The sequence below is a fragment of the Coenobita brevimanus genome, chromosome 44, assembly GCF_032717465.1.
Source record: "Coenobita brevimanus isolate Jiangsu-jjx chromosome 44, ASM3271746v2, whole genome shotgun sequence".
Lineage (NCBI taxonomy): Eukaryota > Metazoa > Arthropoda > Malacostraca > Decapoda > Coenobitidae > Coenobita > Coenobita brevimanus.
Window position 1 is genome coordinate 5,235,078 of NC_136997.1, and position 25,178 is coordinate 5,260,255.

The window sequence follows — 25,178 nt, forward strand, 5'->3', positions numbered from 1 at the left end:
TGAGGTATGTTTCATCTCAGATTTGTGGTGTATTCACAGTTGCTGTACGGTTAACGTCTCTATTATCTGTATGGTAAAGATAACAAGAATTAAGACTTTTTGTCGAACAGTACAGTAAAACCATATACAGAAAAAAGATACGCTATTATGTACTCGAGTGTTCACTTTACATCAACATATTGATATGCGTCTCAAAATTCTCGAGCACACATGTGTTCTCCCAGGAATATATTATTAATTACGTGTGGGTCAAGACTTGTAAATGTCAAATTTGTGGATGAATACTTTTAATCTCTAATAAAATAAGCAGTATTGTACACCATGTTTGTGATTTCCAAGTGTTATTTAAAGGTGAAAGCATGTGCTTGACCTGGGCTGGATTATAGACTCCATTAGTTTATGCACATATATAGTGTAGAGAGGTTAATCAGTCCAAATTAATACTCAGAAAGATTTAGACACCCGAGTGGCATTTTTTTAGGTTGAAAATGCAATCGTGTATTTGTTTTTTTCAATATTTCAGTTACTAGTTTGTCGATTTGCTTGAAACTATAATGTCACACCAATTGCGTACTGGTGTTTTGTGGTAAGGCACCATAAAATTTCAGGAATGCACTGTAATAGGGAACGCAACAGCATCACACCCCACCTGCGAGTGCAATAAGTCTGACCCAGACAAATGCGCAGGAAAGAGGTGGACTCCCTGGACAGTTAAATTACACACCATAAACAGGAACGTGGCATAACATGTAGAAAAATTATCTCATGCAATTATTTGTTACCATCCAGTGCACTGAAGTGTCCATTGTGTGTTGTGTAGTACATTAGGTGAAGTGCTGTGAGAGAAAGTGTTTTTCGTGTAGAAATGACTGATTTGGCCTCTAAACCCCTTTATATTGAGGTATGATGAAGAATATAGGAGAAATTTTGGGCAAAATGAACACGGAACTATTATCGGATTTTCAGAAACATGCATACGTAATGCTGGTGTTTTATGCGACTTCCTCATATTACTAATTTTAAAAAAAAAATCTGGACCTGAGTGTGTGGTGAGCAGGGTGTAGTGTTCTTTGAAGTGTATCAGGGCAGTAACGCAATCACATGCTCTCATATTCACAGCACGCACACGTGCACACACTCTCATACCCAAGCTTGCAGACACACACACACACACACACACACCACACACACACACACACACACACACACACACACAACCACACACACACACACACACACACACACACACACACACACACACAAAACATGAAGTCCTGGAAAAAATACCTGAGGAAAGGTACCTAAATTTGCTTATGTGTTCTCTCTCTCTCTCTCTCTCTCTCTCTCTCTCTCACTCTCTCTCTCTCTCTCTCTCTTTCCATGTGATATGAATTCATTAATCAATTTTGGGTTACTTCATGCTCTTCCAAAATTGTAGTCGTCTGAAAAAACAGTAAGAAAATAGTCAGTACTTATCCATTCCTCCAGCAAGAAAACTATAGTCGCGGCGCGCGACTCTGAGGTTGCTATTATCGTGCCCTGGCAACGTACGTACCTCTGAGCAGTGCGTCTGATTTCGTGTATAATATGAGACCCATGTGATTCGTGTATAATATATTAATGTATAATAATACTGGTGTATATTATATTCGTGCATAATAATATGATTCGTTTATAATATGATACGAAATTGGACGCACTTCTGAGTGGTAAGTTGCCAGGGTACGATAATGATAACCTCAGAGTCGTGCGACGCGACTATAGTAAATGTAATGTTCAGAACAGCAATTGCTTCTCTTCACTCCAATACGTCTGTTCTTACTTGCAATATGAGACTGACTTTTATTTTATTTTCAACCTCACTCATTTCCTCTAGTAGCCTTACAGGTTTCATAGAAATATCTTGATAAACCACTATAATGAAAAAGAAAGACCATGAACTTAGTTTTATACACAAAATTAATTCGTCACTGTCATTATCAGTAACTCTTATCATAACTCACAGTCCCCATCTGTACTTAATATCCAATAAAATCACCCAGCTTAGTTTGTACGCATTGTAAAGAGCTGCTCTTTGCAGTAAAATAAAGAAAACAAATCCCTTTCAACGAGCCGTTGGTGGAAATAAATTGAGTAAATGGTTTATAAACAATTCTTGTATTTGCAGTTTTTTCTCCAGACTTATATAGGTCCATAAAGTATCATCATCATCATCTTCATCCGAACCTCCTTTCCCACGCTAGGGCAGGGTGATGAGTAGCAACGTCCAGACAGCCCAAGTTTGCCCAATCCAGTGGGCCACACTTCCATTCACTCATCATTCAAGCCCCCGGAATCCTGGCTCTATCTGATACGCCAGAAAACTTTCACCACATTCTGTAGCTTCATATAAACATATCTGATAGAGTCAGTCCGAACGCTGCCACGTTAACAAGGGGTGCTAAATCCCTGATCACACATTTCTTCTCGCAACACTGATCCAGCCAGCTCGATCTCTTGTCAGTCCCCTCGCCTCACCGACTTCCATACCTCTCTTCCTCACACACTCATCCAATATATCCCTCCACCTTCTCCGTTCCCTCATTTTATGATTTATCCCTCCTATAGAGGGATCCGGGCCATATTTTGGCCCAGTCAGTGGGGTGTGAGCTGACTTGTTAAATAGTATGGGGGAAGGCAGGGCCTGGGAGGTCCCGAAGAGGCCACCCAACACACACGCCGTGCCTTCTTGCTGGTTTTGTGGTGTGTGTGCCCTACCTTCTCCTTGGCCTACCTTGCCTCCTCCCTCCTTCAAATACTGGCTTTGAATCAGATCTGTTTGCCCCTTCATCTGTCTTATAATATTTTTCAGTCATTGCCATACATCATAATCCAGAGATACAGAGAGAGAGTGAATACAGTGGTTATGCACATGTTTGGTACATTAACCCTTTTTACAGTAACCATTTTTAGGCCTAGTACTGTTTAAGATAGAAACATCGAGTTTTGTTCATGTTCTTCGTAAAAAGTTGTACTTTACGAATCAGTAACAAAAACAAAATGCGTAATTAACAGTTAATTGATGAAAACATCCAAATTGTAAAATAGTGAATAAACAATTCATATGAATGCTTAGTAACCGATTTTCTCTAAACTTATACGAGTATAGCTTCACCCAACTGGGTTTATTTCAGTTCTATTTGTTCCATCGCCTTCCCCTTTATTTCCTTAGTGCCACAGTCATGTCCATACATTAGAAGGCGACGATACAGAGTGAAGGGTAAAACAGGAGCTTTTCACATTTTTAACAAAAATACCTGGAGTACCGTAAATAGCGCTCTACAGGAGCTCATGTAGAATCTTTGTAACGTACTGTATGGTTGGCTCAGGCTAGTGTGGCCGGGGTAGTGGGGTGGCTTAGCGACCAATTTTGGGTGTTTAGTGCAAAAGTGGATAAAAGCATGAAATTTGGCACAGGCGTTGCTAAGAGGTTACTTTTTGATTTTAGAAGGGTAGCCCTCTTGGATTTAGTGTGGTTTGCCTTGTAGAAATCAAAATCCAACATGGCCGCTAATCATGCATATGGAAACATGGTAAGAAGTGTATATGTTACACAGTGCCACATATGGCACCATTAAACAGTTAAAAGAGGTCAGTGACTGAAAATAAGCCCCAGAACTTTATTTGAAAACATTATTTAATAAAAAAAAATACCAGACAAGTAAAAAGATGAAAAATATATGTGAACGTTGTTGATAAACATCTTCACATCACGTGTACATATGATGGTATGAAATACCATGAGATTTTATTTTACACCAATACACATGGCATATTTTTATATTTAAGACCGTTTTTACTTTTTGCAACTACATTTACAAAGTGGTGTGCAGGCCAAGTTTGCTTTTCCACACTTACAGTGGGAACAATCACCTTTGCAGTTGCAATTGATTAATTGTTGGCACTTTTTCCCCATGTGTGTCAGGCCAGTTCCATTGCACAGATTTTGCTAGTGCAAACAGAGGCTGATCAAAAGTGGTAACAGGAATTTGGCCAGGATTAAGAAAGTCAGTTGCCAACTTCTGGACGTTCATACCATCCTTTACCATTGCTGGAGTGGCAGCTTTTTCATAGAAGAGGGGACAGAGTGCACACAAAGCTGGAGGATCTTTAACAATGGGTTGTGCACTTGCATGATAGGCTGCCCACGCTAGGGAGTCGTCTTTGGAAAGCTCTTTCTTCTGCAAGAGATCCAAGGCTTGCTTTACCCAGCTGTCTTCTTGGATTATGGCTGTGTCATGACAATTTACTATCGGTAGCATCTCACATGCTGGTACACAAGTTGCACTGGCCTTCAATGCTACAGCTGGCACAGAAGCATAGTTGTCAGGTAGTGTGTGCTCACTGGTACCAGATGGTGGTATTGCTACTGGTGCTCTGTACTCTCCATCATGTTCTTTTGTAGGATATTGAAACAAACTAATGCCTGTTCCATGGAAGGACGAGGTGGAAGTGGTTGAGCTAGGATTATGATCTAGATTATCTAACGCACCCACAGTGAAGAGTCCTTTTCGAAGGCAAGCAGGAGAAACTACACCATCTTCTTTGAAACGTTCACACACAGATGTGGCCAACCAGTCCTCTAGTGTCATAATTCTGCCATATGAAATAGTAATGCCCATTTTATACAGCAACTGAAAAAGCTTCTTGCTCCGTGCTGCTGCATGAATATTCAGCCCAAGGTAGATAGGAAGTTGGAGGCTCATGTAACAGGGTGTGTCTTGTTTGAACATCATGATCTGAAGCTCTTCTCTTTGTATTGAAAAGCATGGTCAGTGCTATGGTAAGACAGGCTTGAGATACATGTCTGTCCTGGTCATCCAGACCTGTACCATTCAGGATCATTGAAACAAGTGATTTGAGACTAGCTGGTAGAATCTTCCTGGCAATTTGGTGTGAAACTGCCTGTAAAACTGATTCCCTCGTGGTCGAAAATATCTTTCCTGATGATTTTTGCAGCCTTTGCCAGAATATTGGCATCTTCAGAGAAATCTCGCTGTTTCAGTGCTTCTCTCAACATGTTACTCATGCCCTCTTTGAAAACAATGACTACATTTTTCCCTTCTTGCTGTTCCTGTGCCTCAGGAAAATGTTCGAGGATGATATGTTTGAACCTACTCCTGTGCACATATTTTCTGACACCAAGATTCTGGAGACGGTCTACATACATGGCATATAACTCTTTGAGTGTAAACAGTAAAGTTCCACCATTAACAGATCTTCCATGTAGTTTGTTAGTTCTACAAAGACAATTGATTCTATCATTTTCTCCTCTGTATTCCGCAAAATCTTTCTAGATTTCCTTTTGAATGAACGATATCTGTTTCTCAGTCCGACTAAGCACTTCAAATGATATTTTGCTTCTATTGCAATCAAGTCTCCTCCAGCAAGTGTTGAAAGAAGCTTAGTGTCTTTTAATTCTGTAGCAATGGTGCGCACATTCTCATCAGCATCAAATGTGCAGAAATTGTGTACTTCACCTTCTTTTCCCTTTTCACGGAATATACACATTTGCTGGTCCAATGATCTGCGCTCTACCCTGGGCTTTTTCTGAGGAGATTCATCTGGGTCAGGTTGCCTTCTCCTCTTTGCGGCGGATTGTTGTGCACTTTCTAGCTTTGAGTTATTAAACTTCAGGTGACATGATTGATGCCAAGATGCATAATGATCAGCTAAGCTGTCTGCTGTTTCATCGCCATCATCAAATTGAAGTTTCTCTGGAAGTGCATCAATTTCTTTGAACGCTGCCACATTTTTCAGAAATGACCTGTACGCTTCTTTTTTCTCATCACTTGTGCCAGACTTACTCCTCATGGGACACTTCAATGTTTCTGAACTGTTTATCTGGCAAATAATGCAGAGTTTCCAATTAAAATCCATATTGCTTTATTGGTATATTACCTGAAAGCAGAAAAAAAAAAAGAGACAAAAAAAGGTGAGTTAGCAATGTATTTACATGTATTATAATTATGATTAACAAATAAGACTAGATAAGATGCAAGTGATTATAATAGGTTGCAACTACTATTGTGCCCATAACTGAATGTAAAAGAAGCTAGTTTAGCATTATCACACCACATGGTACATTTTGCAGTAACTCATAATTTAGATCATATCAAACACATGCACATGGTACATATATTGAAAATTTCGATTTTCGCAGATTAATTATTCAAAATGGCGGAATATCTTGAAAATAATTAACTCTACTGTTTTCTAACCATAAAAATTGAATTTCCCGACCCCCCAAACCCATGATTTCATGTGTCACACATATATATTAAGGAAAAATGTCATGTAGACTGAATTTTGGCCTGTCGCTAACTGTAAATTCAAGATGGCAGCCATGTTTTGTGTCACAGACATATTTCAAGATGGCTACCCTTCTGAATTCATTTAGTACGTTAGAGGGAAGCTTCATGCCAAATTTCATGCTTTTATCCGGATGTGCACTAAAATTCAGTTAAGCCACCCCACTAGGGTTGTGGCAGTGAGAGCTGGAAATTAATTGATGATGTAGGATAGATACGGATAACATGGACTGAGCTTTCCCCACAACACATGAGAAATTGATCCTGGGCGAAGTGGAAGAGCAGCGCTATGTGTGGATCACCCTGTCTAGTGTCACTAGCAGGCGTACCCGGCTCTCCCCCTTTCCCTCCTTATTTTTCTTCCTCTTCCTCTCTCTCTCTCTCTCTCTCTCTCTCTCTCTCTCTCTCTCTCTCTCTCTCTCATCCTTCTCTCGTTCCCCCTCCTAATTTATCTGACTCTTACTACTTTGCCCCCCCCCCTCCCTCAAACCATCAGTCGTTTTGGTCGTAAAGCCTTCCTTGGGTCATAAGACGAAAAACACGACCACTCCAATCCTATTGGTTCTAGTTCAATATTTCTTTCTGCTCCAGAAACACCATGTACCCCTCATGCTTTTGAAGAGGGATTATATGAACTTTTTATTTAAGCTTTCACAGACTAACGCACAGTATTTGTGCGTACTTGTTTACTATCATCGGTGACCTCAAATGACCTCGGAGTCATCCTCACATAGCCTATGTCTGAACTGGAGGTCATGTGATTCTCCATGCCAAAAATTGGGTTGCAGGTGTACCTGGCATTGCCCAAGCCAAAAAGGTGAACACTCAACCAGTGACCTCAAACGACCCAGCTTTGAATTTTGACCCCCTAAAACTTTCCTTGGGTCATAAGGATTCCAAATACGTAGGTTAAGGCCAGGTAAAATGAAAATTGAGGCAGTAGTTCGTGAACAAGCAGACAGAAATTGCCCTTTATATACGGTGGTAGATTGCCATTTGTAATACTACTCTCAAGCCTCACGTTGTCTAATTCTTTTTTATGATATAATCATCCGCTTTGGTCCTTGCTCTTTGTAAAGATTTGTACTTGATGATTCAGTAATTACGAGCTAGTGAGTGATGTTTACTATGAGCTAAGTTTGGAAATGAGCGGCCCGGCCCGACCCAATCGACCCACGCTGGGCAGAAGCTAATGACTTTACTTCTATGTGAAGTAGAATTGAATTTCTTCTTGCATGTGATTCATTCAATAAATTTTGTTACCAACTAAAACATTACCCATGAAGGCGTACTAACTCCTTGGAATCTCTAGTTTTCCAATGGAATGTTCAGCTCTAATAGGTGAATGCCTCAATTACGAAATCAAATTTTTAAATATTTTCCTTTGCAACACCTTTTCTGGGGGGAGGGGGCACCAAATCTTGTAATTAAATATCGGAGATTCCACCCATAATTTGAATTCAGAGAAAAATTTTGATAACATGGTGTTCGCTCGTTCGACTTGCGCTCACAAAGGGCACACTACTGGTATAAACATACTTATCAGCAATCTGTAGGTGAACCTCGCAAAACCATAATAGCGCAGAAACATAAACACAACCATGTCAAGACATTTTAAAAACCGTATATCTTCACAATTATTTACATTATTCAATATTATTGTACTGGGGAATCGTTTTCCTCATGAATTCTTCCAGTCAGTACCACATGTATGTCCATAAATAAATAGCAGACCTATAGTTATCGAGGGAAAAATTTTTTTTTTTTTTTATTTAACATTTTTCACATAGGTGCGTCAAAATCTCTCTCTCTCTCTCTCTCTCTCTCTCTCTCTCTCTCTATCTATCTATCTATCTATCTATCTATCTCTCTCTCTCGTCGTTATTTTTTTTTTTTTTTAGGTATTCATGTGAAAATTATGCATTTTCATGTCTCATGACATTTCATTAATAAGTAACTATGTCAATGGGGAGAAAACTGTGTAATACAAAAATCTTAGCCTGAGTTTTATCCTACATAATAGTCTCCCAAGGCCAGCCACCAAAGAAATTTAAATAGGTAGTGGTTGTGAAATGTCTCCTGTCCCTGAAGGTGTTAAAAACGTTAGTGGATAAAAATGAATCCTAATTAGGTAGATTTTAATGCCCTTGTTACCGGGTGAGCCCCATGCCAAAAAGATGGACGTCAGATGCTGGGGAAGATGCACTTCCTAGAATTTCTGACTCATACATAGCAGTGGAGATGCTCATCCTTTTGTGGGTGAAATGCAGGTGATCTGACATCTAGGACTAGAAAACAGTCGACGCCGGAATCGAATCTTGTGATTCTTGGGAGACACCTTATAACAAGTTCACTGGAACCGATTCCCCACCAGTGATTCTGCTAACACTGCAGTAAGCTGAGAGCGAGTGAGTTGCCAAACACTACATGCAACATGTGTCATTTGTTGCTGGATATGGTAAGAGAAACAGACGTAAGCCAGTGGTGGATGTGCCAGTCAGTCCTGGTTAAACAGTATTGTGACACTCTCGGACTTTGAGCCGAAATTAGGTACGTATACGGGGTGCCATGTGCCTTGCAGCAGACGCAGGGCAAGAATCGAATCCAGAATCTTAATCATTATCATCGCCATTAGCATGTGTTCTGGCTGTGAAGGAGAGATACTTAAAGATATAAATTATATATATCAGTTTAAAGAGATTAGCACTATATGCGTCGCTATAGAAACATATGTTTCTGTATAAAGATGCTTGTTTACAAAATTCAATGTTTTTTTTTTTTATACATTATTAAATTTAGTTACTACAAGTAGCAGACCACAAAGTATAAGAAAATCATTTCGATACCATACCATTTTTCTTTTTTCTTTTTTTTGTCAAAGTCTTACACCTCCATAATAATTTTTTTTTTTTTTTTTTTTTTTTTTTAGGACCATGCATCAGAATGCAGTAGTGCACAATATAGAGGAATCCAGTACATTTGCATTTTTCTCCCCACATCAGCATGTTACATCAGCCTGTTTCATTGTAACTGCATTCAGCAATTACTCTGGTTCTATTTACAAAACGATCATCCCCCTTCGTTTATATTATATATATATATATATATATATATATATATATATATATATATATATATATATATATATATATATATATACACGATTGGCCAAATATGAAATGGAGCAGATGGGGGACGTGGTAGGAGTGTGCAGAATTTTCACAGAAGAAATATGTCCAGCATGTATATGAGAGAGGGGGATGTGAGTTGGGAGCAGGTCAGTGAAATGGCGGGGGACAGGGCGACTTGGAGGCGATTTGTTTGTGGCCACCCCAAACGGGATTGAGGCGTCTGGCAATAGATAGATAGATAGATAGATGTAATATGGTGTGTGGGATGAAGAGAAGACGGAGGGGGGTGCAAGGAACAGCATGGTGAAATGAAGAGGTGAGATAGGCTGTGGCACAAAAGAAGAAAGCATACAATGAATGGATGAGAAATAGGGGTGTGGAAGAAGTAGAGAGGCGGAAGAGAGGGTTATATGTAGAAAGGAAGAGAGAGGTGAAAAGATTAGTAACAGAGAGTATGAAGAGAGTGGATGTGGAATTTGGAAGGAATTTGAGTGTAAAGTGCAGGGACTGTAAGAGAATGTTCTCGAAAGAGGTGAAGAGAGTACGATAGGATGGAAGTGAAGTTAGCAGGGGAGTGAAAGATAAAAATGGTAGGTTAGTAGTGGAGAAGGGAGAAAAAGTGAACATATGGAGAGAACATTTTAAGGAACTGTTGAACATAGAGGATGGAAGTAATGCGAGAATAAGTGGCTGGGGAATGGCTGGGAGAAGGAGGGAGATGAGAAGACGGGAAGAAATCAGTAGGATAGAAGTTGTGAAAGCAATGAAGAAAGTTAAATTGGGGAAAGCCCCAGGAACTGATGGAGTGTGTGGTGAAATGCTGAAGCATGGGGGTGAGATAGTAGTAGAATGGATGTGGAAGATTTGCAGATTGGCCTGGGAGGAAGGTAGAGTCTCGGAGGATTGGAAGTCAGGTATAATTATTCCCTTGGACAAAGGAAAAAGGGAAAAAGAAGTGTGTGGTAATCACAGGGGCATTTGTCTTCCTAGTAGAATAGGAAAAGTGTATGGCAAGATACTTATTGACAGAGTTAGAGAAAGAACAGAGAAATTAGTTGGAGAAGAACAGGGAGGCTTTACGAAGGGAAGAGGTTGTGTAGATCAGATGTTCATTCTTAGATCTCCAGTGGAAAAGTTTCTAGAGCAGGGAAAGAAGTTGTATGCGGCTTTCATAAATTTGGAGAAAGCATATGATAGGGTGGATAGACAAGGATTGTGGAAAGTATTAAGAATATATGGAGTAGATGGGAAGTTGTTGAATGCTGTGAAGCGTATGTATGATGGTGCTAAGACTGCAGTGCGTGTGGATGGTGAACTGAGTGAATTTTTCTATTTGAAGGTTGGGTTGAAACAGGAATGTGTCATGTCTCCATGGTTGTTCAATCTGTTCATGGATGGGGTAATAAAAGAGGTACAAGGTAGGGTAGTGGATGTTGGAGTGGCCCTTGTGAGAGAGGGTAATGTTTAGAAACTCCCTATATTGTTGTTTGCAGATGATACTGTGTTGTTGAGTGAAGATGAAAGGGAGCTGCAAGGCTTGATGGATGAGTTTGGGAGTGTGTGTAAGAAACGGAATCTAAAGGTGAATGTAGGTAGAGTAAAGTGATGGTCTTTGAAAGAGGTGAAGTCAGTGAATGTACAGCGAGGTTGGATGGTGAGGTATTGGAAAAGGTGAGTACGTTTATGTACTTGGGAAGTGTGATGAGTAAGGATTGATGTTTGGAGGATGAAGTGCTTGAAAGGGTACAGCAGGGAAGAAAGGTTGCTGGTTCCTTGAAAGCAGTGTTAAGAAACAGGGAAGTGAGCATGGAAGTGAAAAAGTTACTACATGACAGTATTGTGATACCATCTCTAACCTATGGACGTGAAGCTTGGACGTTGTTGGAAGGACACAAGTCAAGAGTGAAAGCAGTTGAAATGAATTATTTAAAAGGAGCCTGTGGAGTCACGTGGAGAGACAGGCTGACAAATGCGGATATAAAGGAGCGTTGTGGTGTGGCTGTGGATGTGATAGGAAGCGTTAGGAGGAATACACTGAGGTGGTTTGGCCATGTGGAGAGGATGGAGGGTGAAAGACTGACGAAGAAAGTGTATGTGAGTGAGGTGGAAGGGGGGAGAGGGAGAGGGAGGCCGAGGATGAGATGGAGGGATGGGGGGGAGAGGTACATGAGAGAGGGGTCTGAGCTGGGAGTAGGGCAGTGAAATGGCGGGTGATAGGGCGAAGTGGAGGCGATTTGTTTCTGGCCACCCCGAACGGGATTGAGGCGTCTGGCACTATATATATATATATATATATATATATATATATATATATATATATATATATATACATATATATTGTTACGGAACAGAGCAAGATAATGTACACTTTAAGTGAGAATACTAAAAATCACTACTGTCCCGTAAAGTTCCAGGTTCAAAACAAAAGAGTTAGGTAAAATTACAAGTTAAAGTTTAATGCTCAAACTAACAACAAAACATTCAGGACTCATAAGGATAATGTAATGGCAAAAAACAGGTTAAATATATGGTTAACTGCAATAGCCTCTATTAACACGAAATTAGCATGAGTTAATTTATCTAAGTCAGCCCTGATAAAATGAGAAAACACTGGATAATGCTCAGTTAACGCAAGACATATTATTACAGATACAAAATATTATTACCACTGGCTGACAATATGAATTACAAAAACTTTACTAGGCCTACGAATCAACACCCTATGCTATACAGTACAAGAACAAAATGCAATAACACTAATACTCAAATTACACAGCTGCTAGATGGTTGGAGACTTCCTGAGCACTCACAGTAATGACAACTGTACAGGGGAGAACAGAGATGTGAGCAAAATGAGGAGCAGATCTAAGTGGCAATTAATGCAGAGACTGAGCTCATTATATAGGGGCCGGCAGAGCTTGATACAACTTGTAAGAAGGACGCGCAAATGAAGCCAGAGGGGACAAAGAGTTGACAATCCTGCTCTGAACAACAGAAAGAACGACTTACTCTACTATAAGAGAGGAGGGGTGGGAGTGAGGTAGAACACGCTCGTGATCAAACATGCAGCATACTGTACGTTAGAATTACACAAAGGATGATGAAATCATAGGCTATGTAACACCTCCCCACAAAGGAAAAGAAATTTACAAAGAAATTTCTTATTACTCTAAAACAATCTGTCTAAAGTCTAGATAAGCAATCTGCAATAACATTTTCTTTCCCCTTGACATGTTGTATGTCTAATGAATACTGCTGAAGAAGTAGACTCCATCTTGTCAATCTCTGATTTTTATCTTTAAACTTACTAAGGAATTTCAGTGGGTTATGATCGGTATAAATGACTATGGGGTCAAAACCAGAACACAAATAAAATGAAAAATGCTGGAAACCCAAAATCAAGGCCAAAAGCTCTTTCTCAATAGTTGAGTAGTTCTTTTGAGGTGTAGTGAACTTCTTACTGTAATAAGATACAGGATGTTCAATACCCTGATCATCCTCTTGCAGCAAAACAGCCCCAGCTCCTGTTTCACTTGCGTCAACAGCCATCTTAAAAGGCTTAGCAAAATTTGGAGTAGCGAGCACTGGCTGACTTAATAGGATAGCTTTAAGTTTGTTGAAAGAGCATTCACAATTATCGGTCCAGACAAATTTAACTCCCTTTTTCAGTAGGTCTGTAAGTGATGATACAAGAATTGAAAAGTTAAGAACAAATCTCCAGTAATAACCTACCATTCCCAAAAATCTTTGTAGCTCTTTCCTACTTTTAGGTCTGGGAAGATCACTTATAACCTGAACCTTAGCTCCAGCTGGTGCAACATGTCCATCACCAATTACGTACCCAAGGTACTGAACTTTAGCTTGACCAAACTCACACTTTGATAAATTAGCTACAAGATTAGCCTGAACCAAACGCTCAAGAAATTTACTGACATGGCATAGGTGATCTTTCCAGTTGTCACTGAAGATTAATACATCATCAATATAAACAACACACCCTGCCAAACCCTCTGTTACAACATTCATGAGCTTCTGAAACGTGGCTGGTGCATTCTTCATACCATATGGCATTACAGAACATGCAAAAGTCTTTCTTAGTGTTACAAAACATGAGATCTCCCTAGCACGTTCAGACATAGGTACTTGCCAGTATCCCTTTAACAAATCAAATTTACTTATGTACCTAGCCTTTCCGATCTTGTCTATGCAATCTTCCACGCAAGGGAAAGGGTAAGTGTCTGTTTTGGTTATCTGATTAACACGTCTGTAGTCGATGCAAAGCCGCTGTGACCCACCTGGCTTAGGGACTAGAGTGACAGGAGAACTCCACTCGCTCTGACAGGGCTCAATCATCTTGTGGTCCAACAGGTAGCCAAGCTCCTTCTGGATGAAAGGAACTTTCACTGGGTTCACACGGTAAGGAGGCAGTTTACTTGGCTTTGCGTCTCCAACATCGACATCATGCATCAACACAGTGGTTCTTCCTGGAGTGGCACGGAACACTTGCGGGTACTCCTGTAGTAATGCTGAAAACTCCTGCCTTTCCTTGGGAGGTAGATCAGAAAGCTTAGTCTGGAGATCATTCATGATATCAGGATTCTTCCCCAAACTATCACTCAGGCTCGTGCTGCATGGGAGAACTTCACTTGCAGACTCGGGTGGAACAGCTACAGTGCAGACTGGGTTATTTTCGTCCCGCCTGTGATATAACTTTAGCATGTTGATGTGACAAAGTTGCTTGTTCTTTCAACGATCTGGTGTGGCGATGACATAGTTGACATCACTGAGTTTCTTCTCCACGAAATAAGGACCACTAAACTTGGCTTGAAAAGGTTGCCCATGCACCGGTAGCAGAATCAAAACCTGATCTCCTGGCTGAAAGTGGCGTAACCTGGACTTCTTATCATACTAAGTCTTCATCTTCTCCTGAGCAGCTCCTAAATTCTCTCTCGCTAGCTGTAAAGCAGTGGACAGCCGTTCTTTGAACTTCATCACATACTCCAGCAGGTTGACGTCATCTTCCTCCGACAGCCAGAATTCCTTAAGTAGCTTAAGGGGTCCTCTTACTTCATGGCCAAACAGTAGTTCAAAGGGTGAGAAGCCCAGTGATTCATTTGGAGATTCTCTTGCGGCAAATACAACGAATGGAAGACCTTTATCCCAGTCTTTCTGATGTTCTAAACAGTATTTCTTGAGCATCGATTTGAGTGTTTGATGATATCTCTCCAATGCTCCTTGGGTCTGGGGATGGTAAGCTGAAGACGTGATCTGAGTGATACCCAACTCTTTCAGAGACTGCTGAAAACATTTGACATGAAATTACTTCCCCGGTCTGACTGTACCTCCTTGGGCAGACCAAACTTTGTGAAGAACCCTAGCATTTCCTTAACCACGTTCTTTGCTGAGATACTTCTAAGTGGCATGGCTTCAGGATAACGAGTAGCCATATCAGTCAGGGTCAACACATAAGAAAATCCTGAAGAAGTCTTAGGAAGAGGGCCCACAATATCCACCAACACACGGGTGAATGGCGCCTCAAAAGGAGGAATGGGAACTAGAGGTGCAACCTTTTTGGTCTGATTACACTTCCCCACTACTTGACAGATGTGACAAGACTTACAATACCAGGAAACATCCCTGAAGATACCTGGCCAGTAGAAGCGTTTCAAAATGCGTGCCACAGTCTTCCTCACTCCAAGGTGTCCTGCCAAACTGGAATCATGAGTCACTCTAATGATATCCTGCCAACAAACACGAGGGATGACAACTTGATGTACAACCTCCCATTCAGAGTCGGCTGATGCTGTTGGGGGTCTGCACTTCCTCATAAGTACTCCTGACTTTATATAATAACAAGTAGAAGCACCAGCTGACTCTTCCTGAATGCAAGCAGAGTTAGCTAGACCTTTCAACTCAGGGTCAGCAACCTGCAACTCAACCAACTCTTGACGAGACAAATTATCAACACTACGCGGTACTGCCTCATCTGGTGAGTGGTCAAAATTAGCAAGAAAAGTGTCAGCTAGGATAACATCATCATCATCATTATCCTCTAAGTCACCAGTAACTTTAGACTTAGCCCTAGTGACAGCACATGCAGAGAACACATCAGGGACATCACAATCCTGGGCCGCAGCCACTGGCTTACTAGACAACTGAGGAGCTGGACACACTTGACTTCCACCAATATCATTTCCAAGTAAGAAAGTTACACCTGACACTGGGAGTGTCTCAACCAACCCAACCATAATGGAACCATTAACAAAACCAGACTCAAAATTCGCTCTGCACAGAGGGACAGAGAAGTAATTATTCCCTACACCTTGTAAGATTACAGTTTCATCAGAGGAATTAACATTAGAACCTAGAACACTGGTCAGCATAAGGGATTGGCAAGCACCTGTATCACGATATATTTTAGCTGATTTCCTGTCATTACTGTCCAGAGGACTGACAAAACCATCAGACAGGAAATTAGCACATGAACTCTTGAGAGTGTCACCCACGTTACTGATCAAAAGAGGAGCTTCATCATGAGTATATAATTTACCCCTCAAAGCAGGTTCAGTTAACTCAGTTAAAGAATTATGGGAACTCTCAGGGGTGGACACTAGACCAATTGACTGAATATTTAAAGACTCCTTTTTGTTCACATCACGCTGTCTCCTGAAACATTTCTCCGTAGTATGACCAAGCTTACTACAATTAGTACATTTACTTTTCTGAAATATAGAGGTGAAGCTAGTATTTACTTCCTGAGAAACATCATCTTTATTCTCTTTCCTGTTACCTGTACTCTGAGTAGAGGCAACGTACTTACTCTCAGCTTTCCTTTTTTCTTTAGAATATCTCTTGTGAGTGAGAACATATTCATCAGCTAAAACTGCAGCATTAGACAAATTATCTATTCTTTTCTCATCAAGATATAGGCTTACATCATTATTAATACACCTTTTGAAGTCATCCAGCAAAATCATCTGCTTAAATTTACCAAAATCAGAATCCACATTCTTAGAATTTAACCACTACTCTAACAGATCTTTGATTTTTGCATACTCAACATAGGATTGCTTATCTTGCTTATAAGTTGTCCTAAATTTTACTCTATAGCCTTCAGGAACAAGCTCATAGGCCTTAAGAATCAAGCTCTTAACTACATCATAATTATCAGATTGATCCTGAGGCAAAGATGCATAAGTTACTTGAGCTTTACCGGTGAGAACAGTTTGAAGGAGTACTGGCCAATACTTTTTGGGCCAATTAAAACCTGTAGCTACCCTCTCAAACAACTGAAAATACTTTGTTAAATCAGATTCATTAAAAGGAGGGACAAGTTTAACATTTTTAGCCACATCAAAATCATCAGAGCTAGATGATCCAGTTCCACCTGGTTTCATGCGATACTCATGGTCAGCCTGAATCCTAGCAAGTTCAATTTGTGCCTGAGCCTGTGCCTCCTGAATATGAGCATTTGCCTGAAATTCAGCCTCCTTAGTACGAGCCTCCTGCAGGGCTAGCTGTAACTTAGCTAATTGAATCTGCGTTTGCTCATTTGGAGGAGTTACATTAAACAAGCTTTCATTAATCATGTCAACAATCTGATCTTTAGAATGATGAGAGCGAACAGCAATTCCCAATTGTTGAGCAACAAGCTTAAGTTCAATTTTTGTTCTGTTTTCTACATCCAACACTGTTTGCACATTTGACAAAAAATCTTTGTCTTCATCAAGAGTAGTAATAGTAGACATCATGAATAAATCAGTCACAAAATATCAAGCAATATCCTTATGATAATATCCTGAATATCCTGATAAGAGGTCGCCAAATTTATGTTACGGAACAGAGAAAGATAATGTACACTTTAAGTGAGAATACTAAAAATCACTACTGTCCCGTAAAGTTCCAGGTTCAAAACAAAAGAGTTAGGTAAAATTATAAGTTAAAGTTTAATGCTCAAACGAACAACAAAACATTCAGGACTCATAAGGATAATGTAATGGCAAAAAACGGGTTAAATATATGGTTAACTGCAATAGCCTCTATTAACACGAAATTAGCATGAGTAAATTTATCTAAGTCAGCCCTGATAAAATGAGAAAACACTGGATAATGCTCAGTTAACGCAAGATATATTATTACAGACACAAAATATTATTACCACTGGCTGACAATATGAATTACAAAAACTTTACTAGGCCTACGAATCAACACCCTATGCTATACAGTACAAGAACAAAATGCAATAACACTTATACTCAAATTACACAGCTGCTAGATGGTTGGAGACTTCCTGAGCACTCACAGTAATGACAACTGTACAGGGGAGGACAGAGATGTGAGCAAAATGAGGAGCAGATCTAAGTGGCAATTAATGCAGAGACTGAGCTCATTATATAGGGGCCGGCAGAGCTTGATACAACTTGTAAGAAGGACGCGCAAATGAAGCCAGAGGGGACAAAGAGTTGACACTCCTGCTCTGAACAACAGAAAGAACGACTTACTCTACTATAAGGGAGGAGGGGGGGAGTGAGGTAGAACACGCTCTTGATCAAACATGCAGCATACTGTACGTTAGAATTACACAAAGGATGATGAAATCATAGGCTATGTTACAATATATATATATATATATATATATATATATATATATATATATATATAATGTATATATATATATATATATATATATATATATATATATATATAATGTATATATATATATATATATATATATATATATATATATATATATATATATATATATGCACAACTTATTGTGCAGAAGTCTTAAGCACCATGCATTTTGAAATATATTACTGAAGAATCTAAAACCAGCTTGCCTGTTGACTATCCGTATCTGTAATGGCTACTGTACCACACACCATTGTAATGGTTTCGAAGTGCGTCAGTTCAAACTCGGGAATACTAGCTATTCCGAGATATGAAGCTACATTCTGCCCATTTTCATATCCAGTATCAAAGTCTTTGAGTATTTTTTTTTTTTTTTTAAATAGGGCAGGAGGAAGGTTTACGTGGGAAGTTTGATCCTAAACGGATCAGGTATTCCTGAGATACTGACATTCCCTCACTGCGGTGCTTTAGTCATAACCGTTTCACCTGTGGTCGATTTGCGTTATAACTGAATCACATTTTTCTGTACCCAGGCATTATTTATGTGCCAATTTTAATCCAGTTTGGTTCAAGCATTGACGAAATATTATATTAACATATGCCTGTACATATGCATACCACACATAAATTGATAAATACATATGTACATCCATCCATCCATACATACATATGTACAAACAAACATACATACATACATACAATGTATACATTGGTACCAACTCGACAACAATAGCTAAGTCTTTAGTGTCAGTAAAAAAAAAAAAATGCATAAAGGGATTCAAAAGTTGTTTTTAATATAATTTTGCATACACACTTTCACAGTGGCTGCAGTACTTATAAATCCTGTAAAAACGTTTAGGGCTTCGCTGTGTATATTTTAAGGAATCCCATACCGACAGTTTTAACGTTCAAGTCCCAGAGAGCTCCCAAACTGTGAAAAAAGGACCGCACATCGTTGAAGAACTTGTGGGAAAGTAATTTTTAATTTAGTTGCTTTAAACAAAATTCGCAACCATACTGCTTAACATACCCCAAAAGTACCAAATTATGTATGAGACACTGGTTTACTTCGGGAATTACTAAAACGACATCACACTAGTGCTCCCCTCTAGGGGGAAATCACACCAGCTGCTAGCCGAAACATATCTAGCGCGGCTCGAATATGACCTTGACCTTGGCCTACACGCCTATAATTTTTTGTGATGATATCTTGAGTGGTTGCGAAGTTATCATGGTAACAGACACACAGACCCCGACCTACTTTCACTAATTTCGAACTCGCATTGTCAATTTTTTCCCTACTACGCCTGTAAAATTTTGTGATGATATCTTGAGTGGTTGTGAAGTTATCGTGCTAACACACAGACAGACAAAAAATCTAAAAACAGTACCAGCTTCAATATTGCTGTTTGTAACCAGTGCAAATTCTTGGAAGTTAAAATATAAACAACAGTAAGTGCATTCGGTCGAATATGTTTAACACTATCAAATGAGGACGTCTTCAGCTGAACAGGCTATAACTAGAGACCCCCCAAAGGGGAATCACACCAGACGCGAGTCGACACATATCTAGCACGGGTTGGAGTATGACCTTGACCTTTAACCTACTTTCACCAATTTCAAAGTCTTAGAAGATTTTCATCCCTAGTACGCATCTGTAAAATTTTGTGATATCTTGAGCAGTTACGAAATAATTGTGGTAACAGACACACAGACCTAGACCTACTTTCACCAATTTCGAACTCGTAGGAGATTTTCATCCCTACTACACATGAAATTTTGTGATATCTTGAACTGCTGTGAAGTTATCGTGCTAACAGACACAGAGATGGACAATTTGAAAACAATACCAGCTTTGCTATCACAGCTGGTAATTATGTCTGGTAGCATGGGTGTTGATATTTCAGGTGGCTGCCGTGTTGCTGGGTCAAGCCATGAATGACAGGAAGCTGCGGATGTGGTGGGCACGGGTGTGGCTGATGTCCTGGTGGATGGTGGTGGAAATCCTGGCTGTTGTCTACACCGGCAACCTGATGGCCGTCCTCACCATCCCTGCCTACCCCAGCCGCATCCAGACAGTAGATGAGCTGGCCAAGTCCCATTACATGTGAGTCTCTCTCTCTCTCTCTCTCTCTCTCTCTCTCTCTCTCTCTCTCTCAAACTAGTAAGTTCAGTGTTTTGCAGCTCTTTTTATCCATACTTACTGTATATGCCATGTGAGGATGTTGATCTACTGGGACTGCGAAGAACACCTTCCCATTGACATATAAGCTAAAGACCTTTGGTCGTTCCTGTCTGACAGTCATATGCTCATTACATCTACTGATAATAAATTACATTTATCCACACACACACACACACACACACACACACACACACACACACACACACACACACACACACACGGTTGTTTCCGAGAATTATCGTGATGAAAATTTTTTTACCCCTCATGATGAATAAAGCATTTCCTACAAGTAACAAAGAGTACCTGGACATATCTAACACGGTATAATAATAATAATAATAATAATAATAATAATAATAAGTAATAATAATAATAATGATAATAACAATAATAATAATAATAATAATAAAAATAATAATAATAATAATTGAGATATGCACCATCGAGGAATCCCCCACCCTAGAACTGAGCTGCAACCCCACCCCCAGCCCAGGAAGATACCACGGTGGGGCAGGAAAGGAATGCGCCAGGTCTGAGTGAGTCGGATTCCGGTATGTCACACTCTTACATCCCTCTTCCCCTCAACATCACCAGCAGCAACCTTACAGGAAAAGTACACTACACTGCAGTGGAAGGAATGCTCGCCAGGATCAGGGTGGGACTTGTGCTTGCACAGTCCCAGACAGCACCGCGGCATTGGCCACCGTCTGTGTCATGGCAGGACCGGCCACTGTACGTCCTTCTGCTGTTACTCCCTGCAGCACCACGGCATCAGCCACCGTCCATGTCGGGGAAGGATCACCCACCATATGTCCTTTTGTTGCAGCCACACCCGGAACCAGCTCCGCGGTGCCAGTCATCATACTCCCTGGGTTGGATGTGTCGGCCACTGTACACACGTCGGCTGCTACTCCAGAGGGAGGCAGAACCGCGACATTGGCCACCGTCCATGTTGGGGAAGGGTCGGCCACTGTACACCCTTCATCCGCCTCCTCCTCCTCCTTCGGGAGCAGCACAGTGGCATCAGCCTCTGTCAGTACTGGGGATGGGTTGGCCACCTTACGCCCATCATCCGCAGTCTCTAGGGCTTCCCAATCGGAGGTAGTCTATGGCGCGGCCTGCCCTCCACCCAGAGGCTGCGTGGAACGTTCTCCCCACTCTCTCCACAGGTACAGTTCCAAGGAGGAGCTGCAGTTCAAGGAGTGGTGGCAGAGCCCGATTGCCGAGGAGGGGATCCACACGTGTCTGATTGCCCCCGGCCGGCACCCGGACCTGTTGGATGCCACCCGGAAGGGATGCCACAGCCAACCCCTGACGGCACCCCAGCAGTGTGGTGACCACAATCTCCCACCTCCCAGGGACGTCATCCAGACCCCAGAGCGGGACCTTCTGGGCTCCTCCCGACGACGGCCCTCTGCCCGGAGCAGGAAGCATCAGGAGTGACTCCTGACCCTGTTTGGCCCCAGTCCCGAGGGCCACTCCCCAGGCTGAGGCTCTGCCAGGAGGGAGCCTCCCTGCACCCCTGACCAGGACCACGCTCAAGCCTCTATGCCCCCGGCAGTGGTCCCGTGCACGCCTGTGGGCCCACCTTCTGCTCCCGGGCGCCACCTTGACTAATGACCCAGGTGTCAGCCACCCAAGAAACTCTGTAGTGTCATTCTTGTGTCCGCCAAGAAAATGAGATAGACCATACTCACATTGTGTTGGAACTGAGAGCAGTGGACAGTGGAATCAAATAGTGAATGTAACTAAGAACAGTGAACTCTGACATACCGTGTGTGTTACTTGGGTCTAGAAACAGAGATCTATACACAAGGTCTGTGGAGAGAAAGGCTATAAGTGAACTGTATCTCCAAGCTCTTTGTATTATTTGTATGTGTCCCAGACGGAGGGTAATCTCATTGTATGAATTATGTATGTTGTGAGTACTGCCACTAATAAGCCCACCACTGCACCTGTGCCCTATTTTTGTATACCATTGTATGTATATTGTAAGAGAGTTGAATTAAGGCAATACATGTGTTAAGGTAGCCTGCCGAGTTTTTATGCCCTGTTCCTCTGTTTAGGTGTTCTAGTTCCTGTCTCGAAAGATGACCCCGCTCAGTAGTCAGTGTCTTTAGGGCGAGAAGCCGACCTAAAAACATCTAGCATGACAATAATAACAATAATAATAATAATAATAATAATAATAATAACGATAATAATAATAATAATAATAATAATAATAACGATAATAATAATAATAATAATAATAATTATTATTATTATTATAACAACAACAACAACAACAACAATAATAATAATAATTATAATAATAATAATAATAATAATAATAATAATAATAACAATAATAATAATAATAATAATAATAATTAGAAGAAGAAGAAGAAGGAGAAAAGAAGATTCATAGTAATACGAGTAAATAGAAAGCCTGAAATTTGTCATGGAACAATTTTGATAAAGAAAAACTTCCCACAGGCACTGTATACTAGAAGCCGAGTTATAAAAGGACCTTGAGGTCAAGGTCACTGATCCTATGCATGTCACCTTAGGTCATCATAGTCGTGTCGAGCAAGTTTCGTTGCTCTAACTTTAATCCTTCATGGAAAATTAGGTTTCATCTGGAATATCCAGGAAAGTATTAATATTTTACCCCAGGCGATCTCAGAGAATAATTCAATCAGTTCTAACCATACTTCCTTCCGGCCTGCATCTGCATTAAGGAAACTGACAGATTTGTCGGTGTTTGGCTCATTAGCTCCCAGAGTTCCTGTGCGAGGGATTTGACTGGATGGGTGCTAAGCGTACTGCCGTATGCCTGTTGCCTGATTATCGCAAAGCTCATTAGGTCCCTACCCTGGCGTTCCTCTCTTTATTAAGCTTTTAAAATGCTTCGTTCTGTCCTAAATTGAGGACACTGGGCGGAAATGGGTTAAGGTTATTTTGCAGTAAGACATCAGCTTCCTAGCTGAAGTGGTTCTTGATATAGCCTGGCTGACTCACTTTTCTGTGTTCTGGATAATATCCAGAGATCCAGTTGACAGACTGACAATTTTGTTTGGCCAAAAGAAATGAACAGCTGTCCAACTAAGCTGACCAAGGTTGAAGGTTTTAGGTCAAATAACCTTTGAACTATTGCATTTTTTTGTATAAGTACCTTTAATAACAATAACAGGTTTATATTGAAAAACAAAAAGTTTTTATTATTTCATGTGATTTTTTATATATTTTAGGATGCCCCTTTGGAGCTAAGATGAGAATGAATGTGTCTGAATGGATGAGTAAATGGGGAGTGTGTCGTCCTGCCTCGGCTACCTCCCTTTCCTTGGGGGAAGCAGCCTAGGTATAAAGATAGAAAGATAGATAGGATGCTGAATCTAAAAATGAAAAGCATTTTTCTCCATCACGTAACATTTTCTTTTTCACAAAACCCTTTTTTCATTTTGTTTTATATATATATATATATATATATATATATATATATATATATATATATATATATATATATATATATATATATATATATATATATATATATATATATATATATATATATATATATAATATATATATATATTTATATATTTTTTTTTATTTTTTTTTTTCACTATATAATTATTTACACAAGGATATTTTATTACAATGATAATAAGTTTGAATATAATATTTTCTAATATTAAAATCCATGTTTATAAAAACACAGATTTTTAAAATCTGATAATAAGCCAAAATATAGCTTAAACACGACACAGTGATGAGTGATACCAGTATTGGAGTGCAGCAAACATATCTCACTGTGACTCAGTTGACTAATGCATTTATAAGTGACTTTCAGTGGAGTTTTTTTTCCTTTTAATCACATTGATATTTATTTAAAATAGTTTTTTTTTTTTTAAGAAATAGTGATACATATTGTTTTTCTTCTCTTTACAGGTAAATTAATTTTTGTTTTTTACTGTCAATGATCATATAATGGTGTCAAGAGGTTGTGTGAACTGTCCTGATCTTTTTTAATACATTTGTGGAAAGTTTGTAGTGAAAAAACAGAGACAGAACATGACTGATTTTGTGTAGAAAAAAGCTTATTATGACTACTTTGAAGTAAAACATGGTAACTAGGAAAAAAAGTTGTCCCCTGACAGTGCCTGCTCTGTTTATGTTGAGGAGCTAAGACATCGGGCTAAAGTTAAAAAGAAGGCTCTTGCCTTTGACATAGCAGCGATATGCAGGGAATGCAAAAATCATAGCAATGATTGTTATTTTTGTTCCCGCAAAATTTAAGGATACAATAAAAAGAATAAGAATTCTTCCCCTAATCTTCAATCAGCAATAAGACCTGTACCACACTGACCTGATCTTGCCAATCCCTATTCCACCTGATAGTCTTGATTATGCAGAAACTCACTCTGAGGAAGAAAGTGCTGCAGTTGATGATGAATAATTTGTCCCAATGTATTCGACCACTGAGCCACAGCCTTTCTCTCAGGATGAACTCCGTGATTTAGAAAGAGACCTCGGTCTCCCCAAGGATGTTGCAGAGCTTTTGGGGTCCCGATTAATACACTCCACAATCCTTGTCTATCCACCCTGTCATATGCTTTCTCCAAATCCATGAAGGCTGCATACAACTTCTTTCCCTTCTCTAGAAACTTTTCCGTTAAACATCTAAGAATGAATATCTGATCTACACATCCACTTCCCCTCCTAAAGCCTCCCTGTTCTTCTCCAACTAATTCCTCTGTTCTTTCTCTAACTCTGTCAGTAAGTATCCTACCGTATACTTCTCCCATTACACTAAGAAGACAAATGCCCCTATGATTACCACACACTTTTTTTTCCCCTTTTCCTTTGTACAAGGGAATAATTATACCTGACTTCCAA

The 25,178-nt window shown here is 40.0% G+C and overlaps 1 protein-coding gene across 1 annotated transcript in view; it reads left to right on the forward strand.

The window, feature by feature from the left end:
• LOC145397953 (glutamate receptor ionotropic, delta-2-like) overlaps positions 1–25,178 on the forward strand; it is a 137,825-nt gene that overhangs the window by 72,238 nt on the left and 40,409 nt on the right. Inside the window, exon 3 of the mRNA XM_080270929.1 lies at positions 20,020–20,219. Within this exon, the coding sequence (XP_080127055.1) occupies positions 20,020–20,219 (200 nt within the window). The remainder of the gene's footprint in view (positions 1–20,019; positions 20,220–25,178) is intronic.